Source organism: Seriola aureovittata, chromosome 1 (assembly GCF_021018895.1).
Source record: "Seriola aureovittata isolate HTS-2021-v1 ecotype China chromosome 1, ASM2101889v1, whole genome shotgun sequence".
Lineage (NCBI taxonomy): Eukaryota > Metazoa > Chordata > Actinopteri > Carangiformes > Carangidae > Seriola > Seriola aureovittata.
The window spans coordinates 26,139,183-26,153,177 of NC_079364.1; the positions used below are offsets into that span (position 1 = coordinate 26,139,183).

At 42.3% G+C, this 13,995-nt stretch overlaps 1 protein-coding gene across 2 annotated transcripts in view; it reads right to left on the reverse strand.

Moving 5' to 3' along the window:
- LOC130174648 (thrombospondin type-1 domain-containing protein 4-like) overlaps positions 1-13,995 on the reverse strand; it is a 45,776-nt gene that overhangs the window by 5,071 nt on the left and 26,710 nt on the right. For both annotated transcript variants that reach the window (XM_056384702.1, XM_056384711.1), the window contains 9 exons: positions 6,608-6,812; positions 4,052-4,227; positions 3,769-3,865; positions 3,271-3,468; positions 2,820-2,949; positions 2,239-2,443; positions 1,683-1,856; positions 671-844; positions 314-493 (listed from right to left, as the gene is read on the reverse strand). In XM_056384702.1, the coding sequence (XP_056240677.1) occupies positions 314-493; positions 671-844; positions 1,683-1,856; positions 2,239-2,443; positions 2,820-2,949; positions 3,271-3,468; positions 3,769-3,865; positions 4,052-4,227; positions 6,608-6,812 (1,539 nt within the window). The remainder of the gene's footprint in view (positions 1-313; positions 494-670; positions 845-1,682; positions 1,857-2,238; positions 2,444-2,819; positions 2,950-3,270; positions 3,469-3,768; positions 3,866-4,051; positions 4,228-6,607; positions 6,813-13,995) is intronic.

Here is a 13,995-nt window from a genome sequence, read left to right on the forward strand (position 1 = left end):
TACCTGTGATAGTAGTACTACTCACACTGGAGTGTGAGGACGATGGAGATAAGTAATGTCATGGTGCAATCACAGTAGAAAGTGACATCATCAAGGAGACCTCTGATGGTTCTGTGTGTATCTTAACCAGAGCCACCGTCTGTGTCTGTAAGCTCAGGGTATACCAGCAAACATCTACAGAGGATTTTGACAGATTTCTTCAGCAGGATTTACCCAGATTATCAACTGCTGGCCATTAGCCTGTTAAGAGTAGAGGGAGTGAGGAGTACATGCCTTGTTTAAGGGAGGAGAGAGGGTCTTATGTCTTACTCACAGCACTCCAGTCAGTGTGGTACCACTTTTCTCCGCAGGCCTTCAGGTTGCAGCTCTGCTGGCTGAGGGGCCGCTCCAAGGAGGAGCACTCATATGGCGGCATGACGGTGAAACCGTCATCTGACTTCATCAGACACACCACTGACCTCTGCTGGCTGCCCGCGCCACACTCTGCAGAGCACTGGGTCACATATACAAAAATAGCATAGACCATATGGATTTAATTAAACATCACAAAATAGAGACAGGAACAAAAATCCCTACATGTCAATATAAAGTCACTGTAAAATCCCATGTATTTAGCGACTCCAGACAACTCCCCCTTTAAACCCAGCGTGACCTCCACTCATCCTCATACCTGGCTCCAGGGGCCTGTGAACCACTCAATGCGATTCTCACAGGGTCCGTTATTGCAGACCTGAGAATCCGACGGCCGCTCGCTGCCACACCCCTCCAGAGGAAGGCTGCTGATGTGGTTGGTCAGGCAGAGGACTCCCCTGGTCCGTACACCCATCCCACATTCAGCAGAGCACTGTGGAGCGAACACGCATTTTACATTTCACGTTGTTCTCCGATCAGCAACGGAGCTTTTATTTTTGTGCAAAATACTTAAATAATGGGTCATAACCAGATTTGAAGAGAAAACATGCATGTATGATATGAGCTTGACACTATGTGGGCAAAATGTAAGACTCACTTTCCAAAGACTGACATTTGCTCACCTTTGAACACATATCTCAGCTGGCTTTGTTGTTCATATTTGGTGAAATCAGTGCCTTTCATTTCTCTTTTTGAGTCCTAATGTACTGTATTGTCATAGCGCTGTACAGTTAAGTGGTTTCACCACTGTAAGACACAAAGATGTGTTTCATGCCTGTTTCCTGCTCCTAACATCTGCTTAGTTCTTCCTTCCCTGCAGTAACCTACTGGTCATTCCACTCTGAACTGCTTTCCTGTCTCCACAGCCATCTGATGTTAGCTGTAAACAGCAAAAACCTCTCGCGCATCTTCTATATTTAGTTATTCCACTTATCTCTACCTTAATCCTGTTCACTACGGCTCTGATACTTTAACACCTACAAGTTGTTTGTCTAGTCAAAGTTACTCTATTGTTACTGTCGTTGTAAGCCATTATAGATGAGAGCAACACCAAAGAAGGAGTGTCAGCAGCAGGAAAGGAGCATCATTTGTTACTATTGAAGCTTTGTCAAAGCTTTTCTAACTGTCAAAATCTTTATTAAAAGATCTTTATAGTGTCTGGTTATCAAGCACAGCTGCTTGATTCATGAAGACAGACCTATACAATGACTCCCACTGTTAGTACAAATGAATAAAAGTTACTATGTCTCCCACTGACTTTTAACACCTACCCTATTGCCCCACTCAGTGTAAAACCAGCTCTTGGCACATGCTCCCATGTCACAGTTCTCTACATCGACAGGCCGCAGATTCATGTTGCACTCCTCATCCGGAACAAAGTCGCCCACGTTGCTGACGCAGTGCACCTCTCGTGACCTCTGACCCAGCCCACATGGCACAGAGCACTATGGAGACACGGGCCACATGGTTAATACTGTACTGTGGAGGAACACACCGCTGGAAAGAATGGGTGGCTTCTTTAAATTTTTTCATAAGTACACCCTTTATCTCTACAAGGACTAAACTCCGTTTGTGTTTTCCTTCATAAACTTTAAGTACATGCTGACACAGTGTAAAGAGAGACAAAAAGATGCAGGATGTGAGCATCACCGATACCAACAAGAAGAAAAGTCATGTTACTTACATCAGGAATAAAGATTTTAAACACACACAGCACTTTTATCTGTTTGTTAAAGCTTAAATCATGAGGAGGATGCTGTATGTTATCTATAGAGACGGGTCAGACAGGTGTTGTGTTGTTGGCACATTGTGATAGCTGCCACTCACAGCGGTCCACTCGGAGCGGATCTGCCACTCACTGCAGATCTTCAGCTGGCAGGTGCTGGCGGTTTCCGGGCGCTCCAGGTGTCGGCAGCGGCTCGTGTGGACATTGAGGGTGCGGTTGGCGTAAACCTGGCGACACAGGACCTGCCGGTGCTGCATGCCCAGGCCGCAGGTCTTGCTGCATTCTGACCACTCTCCAATATCCCAGCTGCTCAGGAGGAAATCACAGGGGCTTGGTGTTAGGTATGCTGTTTTTTTTTTTGTTGTTGTTTATATTGTGATGTGTTCATTTGCAGATGCTTTCTGACTCTCTATGAGCATGACGTGTAAAAGCTCTGCATGTAAAACAAGCATTTTGAGAGATAATGGGTTGAGAGTGGCATCATGATGTTAAAATGTACTGTATATTATTTAGGAATACACTATTCTTCACCACCTCCCAGTGACAGCTTAGATGTCTGGATATTGATTTAATAAATTAATCAAACTATGGTGTAATTTTTCACCATTTTTAAAAATGTCTAGTCATCAGTAACAGTAGTATTTATGCCGTTAGGTCAACTTGAGAAAGTCTGGTTTCTCACAATGCTGGGCAGGGCTGCAGGCTGCAGGCCTCTTCCTGTGGACTCGGCCTGCTGCTGCTGTCACACAAAGCATCCGATACCTGGACGTGGTTCAGCCGGTGGACACATTGAAAGACAGAATATCTGAATCCTAAAAATCACACAAAGCAGATATTTGATTTAAGCTCTGAACACTACATCTGAAATATCTCCAAATATTCTCCAGGAAACAAGGACAATAATAGTGCTCACAAGAGGACATGGCTTTCTCCACAAGTAAATATGGGAAAGGTCAGAGAATTGGCCTTGTAGTAATAAAATGTTAGTGGTTTGTTTTAGTACAGTTTATCTAGTGCATAACTGAATATTTTTGGAAGGGCCAGACTTGGCTGATTCCAATCATAAGTTTCTGTGGATGTCTGCAACTAAAAACCTAATACATAAACACTTAACACAAACCGTGGTTCCCTACCTTTACCACAGGAGGCGCTGCACTCCGTAGCACCCGTCAGTTTCCAGTTGTACTCTTTCTCACGTCTGGGCGGCTGAACGGCGGGTACCTGGTTGTCGGGAAGATGAGGAGGGTACCTCCCTTCGCCTGCTGGCTTGAAGTTTTCCTGGTGAGTGTTGCTGTGATGGTCGTACCCGCCCTGCCCATTCACAGTGCTCCCTAAGACATGGACACATGAATTTACAATGCACCAAGAGATGTAACGGTAGGTTAGACTCACTGTGGTGACAGGATGGATAAAGTGAAAATTGGACATATGAGGATGAATAAATGCTTGACTGGTTGAGTAGTTATATGAAGAGATGGATATGTGAAGGGCTGCAACTAATGCTCATTTCTTATGATTGATTCATTTGACGAGTCTTTTCTTGTATATTTGCTTTGTCTATAAAATTAATTGCGCAATCGGATGATGCGACAGTAATAAAAAGGGGGTTAGAGAGAATGGGTCTCATTTACCTTCTGGTCTGTAGTTTGGTTGCTGAGGGTCAACTGGTTTTTCAGAGGGGAGAATGTATTCATAATGCACACCAGGGTTCGGCTGCTGGAAGATCATCTGAGGGAAAGTAGATGAGATACTACTAGATGAGATAATACTCTTTACCTTGAAATATTCACCCATCGCAAATGTGCTATCTGCTGTGAAAGTCTTTTTTCTTTTTTTTTGGCTAAACCTTTTTTTTTATATTTAGTATGAATGAAAGAGGAGAGTCACTACAATAAGGATCTTGAGGCTACTCACATAAACGTCCAGGATCTCATTGGTGGGCCCTTCAGCGAGAAAAGACTCCCCTGCTCTACTAGTGATTTCATTAGGTCGGCGGTAGGTGAACATGGTCCCCCCTCCTTCGTACTTCCCTGGTCGGTCAATAGCCCAGTTTCCATTAATGATGGATCGCCCCGATCGGCTTCGGAGAGCTGGAAGAAAGAGAGAGAGAACAACCACACAATCACCACTGACAGCCCTGAGCTCAAACAAAAAGGAAAATACTGCCACAGCGTCTTCCACATAATCATTGTTTAATGTAAAACCATTTAGACGTAATGAGAACTGTAGTAAAAAAAAAAACACAAGTCTGACAGTGATTTCTCCACCCAAAAAGGTAATTACAGCTAACTGAATAAATGCTCTCATGTGCACTTTCAAAGCAATGTCTTTTATGAACGTGATGATCTGTTTGTGTTGGCAAATCTTTCATGCAAATCCTGAAACAAAATCTCCCAAAATGTTTTCCACTGATTCCAAGGATTAAGCACAAGAGGCCATTAGAAAAGCATTAGAAGTGTAACATTAGACAGGCTTGTAAAAGAGTGTTTAGACAACTAAAAGCACCATTAGAGATGCACAGTGTAGAACAGAGGCCTATTGAGGAAAAATCGTGGACTTGGTGAGGATACAGTAGGTGGCTCCTGTTAGAGTCATGCCCTTATCTCATGCTGTAATCTTGTTTGCATTGCAAATGTTGCCACCTGGAATTTTGTGCCCTGATTGTCAATCCAAAAATAGAAATGTTTATTTTATCTTCCAAGGATGTTACAGCGTTTCACAGCCTTACATTATGACAGTGAATGGTACCTTTGTGTGCATGTGTAAATGTGTGAGACAAAGTGAGTGGATGTTGAGGAGGGTGCATATAAATGTGAAGAAAGAAAGCAGAGCGTACTTGTCATCCGAGTAGCTGGGATTTGAGAGGTAGCCACTGAATCCATCCACAGAGTGTTCTTAGTGTTTTTTTTTTTTTACAGAGTGGTAAAATTCCACACCTTAATTAAAAGGGATGGGGAGGCTTGAGGGGTAAGATCCTCTAATGAAAGCATGTTTATGCACTTTCCTCGAGGGAAGTGGCCGTGGGGGGAAAAACAGGGCCATTCCCTTCTTCCTCCAAGTCTACGGTTTAGCTGGGGCATGGCTCTCATTAAACAATGTCTGACATTCCAACAGTCACCTCTGAAAATAACCCACTACTGTGTCCCACTGTTGCATCTCTAGAAAGACACCAATTATCTGTGTAGTGCGTTTCACTCAGAGGCTCCACTGAAAGGCAGCACCACAGTGGTGGGTGGTAATAAAGGCGACACGCTGCATGGAGAAATCCTAAAAACATGACGACGCCCTTTGTTAATTTCCCTTTTAATCAGACAAATCCAATTAATTTTACAAGCAGATGCTGCCTGTTGCTGCAGGCACAGCTGGAACTAGTACAACCGCCAAATGCCAGCACATCAAATGAAAAACATTTCTTACACTTGTCATTTGATAATTCTCTTTTTTTCCATTGGTGTGATACATTTAATCTGTAATACAATATGACATGAAGTAGACGGATGATGGATGATGGATGATTTTCATTCCTTCTACATGTGTTTTGAGCTGGAATCAAGACTGCAACTGATGAAACTGTAAACCTGGCTGTGACAACACTCAAGTACAGCCAACACAGCGAGGCCTCATCTTCAGAAATATGTTCAAATATAAAATTAGCCAAGACTGATCAGGTCTGAGCAGAAAAACAGAAATCAGATACCAGTTAATACCAGTGCCTCCCTGATTACAACCTCTCCATATACACACATTTCTGGCATTCAGCCTCCTGGACTATACCCTGTTATTGAACTCTCAACAACATGCAATTTCCCCTCCTTCCATCTTCAACCATTACTAACAGCTAAAAGCCCGTTTTATGCAAAATAGTGGATGCCAAAAACATTATTATTATTATTATAGCATGATTTAATACTCTGACAAGCTGCTAAGAAACTATCTTTGTTTGATTCTTTCCCCACATGTAGTTCACTCAGCCAACTCACATGCAATGGATTATTACATGAATGCAGAATATGTAAAGCACTGACACTTGGCGTCTACAATCTGCCCCCCCCCCCCGAAGAAAACAAAAGCTAGACTCAGAGTCTGCAGGTGGATGCTGAGCTGAAGGTGGAGCTTTTGAAATGCTATATGTACAGCAGCAGCAGAAGGAGTAACATAGCTTTCCGGTGAGTGATGTGGCAGCAGGCGCAAGGGAGCACAGCGCTGACGTCTTAAGTACAACCACATAGTGAAACAGGTGTATTGTTGCAGTATATTAATGTTGCAGTGAGAAGAGTCTGCTGTGCGAATGTAGCAGCAGACGTGAGCTGACAGCCTGTAGTACAGCTTGTAGGTCATGCAAATAATATGCAATATAAGTTGCTGGAATAAAAACTAGGAGACTGAAGACCACTGTTCTACTTCGTCAAAGTTTCTATGTTGTGAAACTGGTGTGCAGAATCAATGTGACAAGCGTTTTTTCTTCCCCACCTAGGTAGTTGCGGCTCTTCACCATCTCTGTGATGTTGATCTTGGTGGCTCCCTCTGGGATCTCTACTATCTTGTGATAGCCAATCTTGGTCAAACTGTGTTTGAAGACTCCAGAGACCAGCCTGCAGGTTGTGTTGTCACCTCCACACACGCCGCACTTGTCCATCACTTTTCCTGATCCGAGATACTCATCGCAGCCTAGACTCTGCGACACAGAGGAGAAAAGGGTTTAGATGAGGAGTGACAAGTATTACAGAGTGAAACAGCAGTAGATTAAGTATCAAAATGTGCACTTCAAGTGTTCAGTAAAATAGTTGTTTAAGGTTTATTCGATGTGCGCATATACAAGAAAAATAAAAAGAGTTATATAAGATTATATTTATATAACAAAACCAAGTTGAACCTGTTAAATTAACTCTATAAGCTCACATTATTCACTACAATAGAATAACTAATTAGTAGGGTCACTGTTACTTTCCAGAAGGCACCATTTTAGTGTGACTGTCTGAATTTCCTTCCTAAATCTCTGGAGCGCGAGTTTTCTGTGTCACTTTGGCGGTAATACATTACAGGAAACCTGGGCACAGTAAAAATAGAACAGTTAACATCAGTAGTCCATAAATTCACTCAAACCAGCAGTAAAAGTAACTCGCTGTGCAAACAGGTGGTGGAGCAGCCAAAACTGGTCCCAGTAGGCTACCATGCACTCAAACACACTGGCCTTTGCTATTGCAGGGTCACGGTCAGTCCCAAACAAACCACAATCCCCACTGAGGAAACAGCAGAGTGGGCATCGTGGAGGGGAAAGACATAACAACACAAAGCCTTTCTGTGATTGGACAGCAGCCAATTTCCAGGGTGTCTAGTCAGTTTGCAGCTCTCACTTGGTTTCCATGTTGATCCCCTGATTGCAGTTGACGTATTTCTCTTGCTCTGTCTTGTGACAAAAACATATTTCCCTCAGAGCTATTGAACACACTGGTTCCTAACACCCATAAAAAGCTTGTTAAATATGGCAAATACCTCAGCAACGCAAACCAATGTGTGGCTGTTGAGACAGTGAGTCCAGAAGTCAGAGACCATTGTCCTATTCACTAGAACAGGAAAGTGGAAAAAGGAAAATTTACAGTGTCTGATAAACGATAAAAAACAAGTGAAGCTGTAAGACAGACAGACAGACAGACAGACAGCAGGGAGAAGATAAGGAGGCAGAGAAAGGTAAAGGAAAGGGAAAAGAGGGAGAAAGGAGAGATGAAAAGAGGTGGCCCCGGGTGGACTGAGGCAGTTGGGGTGAAATCAGGAGGAGAGTCTGGCTGTCTCCCACCCGTAGCAGCTCACTCCGTTCTGGGACAAAACACCACCTGGGCCAAAACAAACATGAAGTGCCTCCTTCCACACAGGAAATAAGTGATGAGAGAAAAGAACAGCAAACTAAGAGTACTGAGAAAAATAAAACAAAAGTACCCAACGCTTCTGTGGTCAGCGTGGAATTAATGCTGCAGGACAGCATGGGGCTGAATAAAACCAGGATAAAAATCACCAAACACAACACAATAACATTCAGGGAAGCACTGCTGCATTTCATGGACTCACGTTACAGATCAGTGAATATAAAACAGCTCAAAATGCTAAGAGTCCGGTGATAAAGGGATACATAATGCATGGTAAAAACCCACTGGAGGACATTTTAACTAGCTACAATAAGTCCACCATGGAAAACAAATAAAAATGCAGTCAAGGAGAGCTGTTGGTGACATGACTACCAATGAATATCTCCATTTTCACCATAAAATACTTTCAAACTAAAACAACACAGTCATAGCAGCTAGGCAGCATTTGCCTGAAAAAGGGAAAAATGTTCCTCTCATAAAACAGACGCTGACATGGTGAGAGGTTATCTGTGGCCATTTGGACGGGAAAATGTCTGAATCAAAGCATATTCATCCAGGAGAGTAGAATAAGCAGAGTAATTTACTGACACAAAATCTGAATTGTCAATTTAATATCATATGACTGTGGATTTAAAAACGCACAGGGTTTTCCTTCTTCTGATTTGGGAAGAACCAAGAGGTTTTATGGCTCCAGCGCAGAACGCATTAGAGAGTTAAGGGACTACTTGATATGTAGTGATTTGGACAGTTGCACCATTAAAATCACTAAACTGTCAGGACAAACTTTTCAGCCTTGCAGTAGCATGCGGCACAAAACACTAACATCTTAATCTGCCCCTGAATAATCCCCCAGATTGTCACATCTGCCCTCCAGGCTGTCTCTGACAAATGTGACCTTAACCATGAACCCATCAAAATGAGGTGTCGCTGGTGTCAGGGCACATGAGTGAAACCACGGCTTGGTGAGAGCAGAGACACAAATCTCAGTGTTGCTGATGAATGAGGATGCAGCGTCGGAGTCTTGGTCTAGTTTCTTCGAATCAATGCTTTTTTCACCTTCACTCTGTGGGTGGCTTGTGGCATCTGTTGAGGGAAATCGCCCTGTTTTCAGTGGAACTTTAACAGGATTTTTAAAATGTCGCTAAAACCCACCTTCATCTGGAAATAGTTATATGTGTCAGGACAGTGGAGTCCACTCCCAGTCAACTCGCAATCACTGAAAACAACATCATCTTAAAGTAAATCCTGATGGTATTTTCCCACAAGATGCAGCTGGGTTAAACTCATCATACTGCAGAGTTTTTCTAACAAACTGATCCCACACAGTTTTGCCAAAGGCGCTTGTCACTAGAGATTTTTTCTACTCCCAGGAAACACAACAAGACATTCAGAGTTAGACACAGACATACTGAGAGGTAAGATTTAGTGTCTTTCTTATTGACGTATAAGCTTACCCCCAGCGACCTATAGATCAATGATGGCAGCACTTTTCTTCCCTTTGCAGCTTTAATGTTTAAATACAGAAAATAAACTAAGGCAGAGATGTAAACATTGGGGTCTGGGCCAAATGCTGACTTGCTGTGCTGAGCTTTATGGTTAGTAGCCACCAAGTGAACTGTGAACTGTAAACCGTGGGGCTTAATGTTAATTGTAACAGACAACACGAGTGTGTTGGGTCCTAAATTTAGTCAAAAAAATTGAATTAATGCCTTGCGGTTGTATTCCTCTGCCAAGCAGCCCAGTTTCAGGAAATAGGGCCACAATCTGCCCTTCTATGTTACAGCGTTGAATAATGGAGAAGTGTTTTTAAAGAACATTATGATGTCACAGTGAAGTTGACCTTAGACCATTTGGATATTAAATATCATCACTTCATCATTTTATCCTATTAGACATAATTAGTGTATGAATTCATGAGTTATGGTCAAAAAATTGTTTCGTGAGGTCACGGTGACCTTGATCCTTGACCTTTGACGACCAAACTAAACCTGAAAACATGATGCCTCCGGCCCTGGCTTTTGCCGGCGTGGAGACATAGCAATGAACTTCTGGGGTCGTGTGATTTTGGGGACCTTAAAAATAGAAGGAAGGGGGGCGTCGTGTAGCGTAGTGGTCTAAGCAGGCGCCCCATGTGTAGAGGCTACAGTCCTCGCTGCAGTCGGCCCCGGTTCGAATCCCGCATCGGACGGCCTTTCGCTGCATGTCATTCCCCCTCTCTCTGCCTCCCCGTTTCCTGTCTCTCTCCACTATACTATCAAATAAAGGCATAAAAAGCCCAAAAAATATACTTTAAAAAAAAAAAAAAAATAGAAGGAAGGGACTTACAACTGCCTTTCATTTAACCTCTTAAACCCAAGACTGTCTTTCACTTCCTTTACTTCAAGTCTTAAGGCATAGCTACTACATCTCCTCAGGCTACTCAGAAATGCCATAGTTGGGCATGTGAGTGATGTGAAAGCAGTATTAAATGGTTTCAGGCCACTTGGCGGCGGTGGAAACAAGCTATTAACACAAAATTGACATTTTCTTTTTTTTTCATTAAGTTAATATGGTGAAGTTTAGCAAATAGAAGCCCACTACACAAACACATCCAGTAGATATTAGTAAAGCATTAGAAGTCATTTGGACTTGTTTTATTGAGAGCAACTGCTCTCAATCATCGCCTGCAGAGTCAGGTGATGATTCACAGTGGGTTCATCACTACAAACAACCCCTCTTACATTACACACAGTCATAGACTCATTGTTACAATAGAAATATTGGTTAGTGCAGCTTAAAGGGGGTAAATAGACAAGCACAATAAATGTGTTGGTGGTATTTATGGGTAACATGCAATTAAAGCTTAAATGTGCTTAGAAAAAAATCCCATACTGCACTGAATACACATTGTAACTTACACCTCAAACAACTTTCAGCAGCTAGGTTCTTATAAGGCCACATTCTTCAAACTGAGTTTCACACTGAAGCCCAGATACAAGTGATGATTTTCACAGGCCCTGTTTGCTGTTTCACTTGTGTTTCTCTACACATGTGTGCAGAGGCGTCTCTTCTCTGAAATAAAGATTTAGAGGCGATGAATAACTTTCTAAACCAATATCAGAGTGTGTGGGAGGGAAAGTGGCAAATATCAGCCATTGGTAATACTCCCGGCAGTAAACATACACAATGTCAGGATATACAGTTGCACAGGCTCTAAATCTCTTCCCGACAGCTCTGGCATAATGTTACAGTTCCCTTGCAATAATAGAGCTTTTATCCTTGTAGGAGGCCTGGTTTGTGGCTCCACACTAGGAATGCAAATATGAATAAAAAGTTAATGCTCAGAATGATATCATGCTTAAATTAAGAACAGCACTAGATGTAACATGCAGGCTTTTAACTCCTCTTCACTGTAGTCAATTAAGTTTAAGGCTTTACTCAATTTACTACAGGCTTACATGGCGCTGGACCCTTGCAAAGAAGAAGAGTGTTTGAATATGTTTCTGTACTTTAAATGGGCCCTGTTAGTTTTGCAGCGGTTCAATCCACAAGTCTTTACCGAGTGCGGTGGGATATCATCACACAGGCCTGGAGCCTCAGGCAAGATATTTGAAGCGGTTTACTCTGTGACCAAGATATTGCTTTTATTTAGAGGTTATTTACACTGCCTTATTAACATCTTTTTTGACCCATAATTGGCAGCAGTCTGGTGTCTTTCTGAATGAACTGTATCTCGGACCTCAGCAATGGCTATTACATGTATTCAAAAACACAAAGGATGTGAGAGGGTTTGGAAAGTGAAGGCACCAGTTTCTGTGTTTAGCATGTACACATTGTCAGCCAGGCTTTGGGGTGCTGAGAAACGATAATCTACAACTGACAGAGGCGTCAAGCTCAAGGCTAACAGCTTGACTAACACCAGCAGATGCTTACGGCTAAAGCTACGAGCTACACTGCATCAGCAGCATCCAAATGTGGGCAGCTGCTTTACATACACACAAACCACTGTATATTCACTAAAAGCTTCACAAGCTGCAAAATATATCTCCCCGTCACCTTTTTCTTCTATCTCTGAAATGTATCCAAGTTATTAATTATTAGTGTCATCACAACTCAAATTGGTCTGGTCATACAGAAAAGGTGTAAAACACACACTTCAGGTGGTTAAATAAACAGTCCCAAACATTAATATCCAAACAACATTGTAAATCATCAGCAGTGAGACAGTATGTCATTATACATCCTATCTTGTTTATTGGGGCTTTGACAGACAGAGCTCAATGCAAGTTTTACATTTATGTGACTGCTACCTCTTTCTCATGTCCAGACTTGGTCTTGTCCGTTCCCACAATGCTATAGGTCAGGGAACTACTGTCGGTACCACGGCCACACTAGACATTAAAGAATATGAACTTAAACAAAATGTAATATATCACCGTGATGCACTGAAGCATCATGGGTATTGCCCCTGTGCAGCCAGTGTCAGAGCAGCTTTGGATTGCAGTAAAAACTGACAGTCTTACCCAGAATTACTCTCACTGTTACATGCTGCTGGTCCAAATGCTGAAAAAGAACAATGAAACGAGGAGGTTATGAATAAAAGGATGTTTTCTTAGCCTGGAGATGGTGCAGTGGTTAAACGTCCTCAAGTCTGAATCCACATGAATCCACACTGGCTGAGGCTCAGATCCCACCAGAACCTTCTAACCTGGGTCTTGGCAGTTTCAGCTTTATTCAGCTTTTTCTACTGACCGCAAAAAGCAAAACAAAAAACAATAATGTGAGACATGGACTGTGTCTCCTTCAAAACATGTTTCCACTAACTTCAAATGTACCATACCAATTACAGTACTGTAAACAAAATGAACAAAAGTTCCATTACAATGCTGAAGGGTTTTATCTCATTCATGTCAGCAAACAGAGCAGTTCCTACCAGGCAAAGCTGGTGGGACATTAGCACTGCTCCTCACAGTAAAACGCTATGATCTGTACTCTATACTATAAAAATGTATCCCAGAATTGGATGTTATGCTGCATTTTAACCCATATCAGTGAGCACTGAGTTAAAAGGGGTTGTTTGCTGAACACTTTGGGAGTTTCTACAGCTCTTCACACATCGAAAGTTTTTAATGTTCTGAGGCAAACGGCCAATGAAGTTATCATGACGTGGTCAGCTGTGACACACCATCTCATCTGGAAAAGTAATATAGCCTTAACTTGGCTTCCATGTTGAGAATACAGAGGCAACATCGTCCCAAAGACAAAGAATTTATAGTAGAAGTGACCTCTAGACACGATGCTGTGTCTGGAGATGACATTACTTAGATCTTAGAAAGATCTCATGGACACAAAATAAAAAAAATAAATTAACTGAGGTTTTAAAATTAGGTTTAGATTAGGATAAAATATGGCAAATAATAGACCCCCCCTCTCTTTCTTATGACATGCACAATGTGGCTGCCATTGCTACCAGCATCTGCCTCCCACATGCTGGGATGCTGCGGGTCTTTAACTGGTTTTAATGAGCAGGGGCAGGCGACACTGTTTTTACTTCAGTCAGCACTTCAAACGCATCTGCATGTATGGAAGCAACTGCCAGCGAGTTCACATCTGACATTCTCACTAATAAACTAACTGAACCACCGACTACCCCTGATTTACTGTCTGTACTGTGCGAAGTATGTACAGTAAGTACAAAATATTACACTGGACATGATTCAGGGCACATCTGTTATTTGCACTGATATTCCGAAGACTATGCCAACAGAATAAATGTATCGCATGACCTAAAACATATTGTTTTCTTAACTTTAATGCAATGAGATTTGGGATATGGGAAAGGAATATATCATTCACTAAACTCCTCCCTTAAACAGTGGCTGTCCAATCACAGCCTAGCAACTGTAACTATAGGGAGTTTATTGCTCTACCGTAAACTGTAATTGTTAGCTTACTACCTAAAGTAGTAACAGAGCGATACTTCCAAGGCCAAGGAGCATGCCATTAATTACATTCATC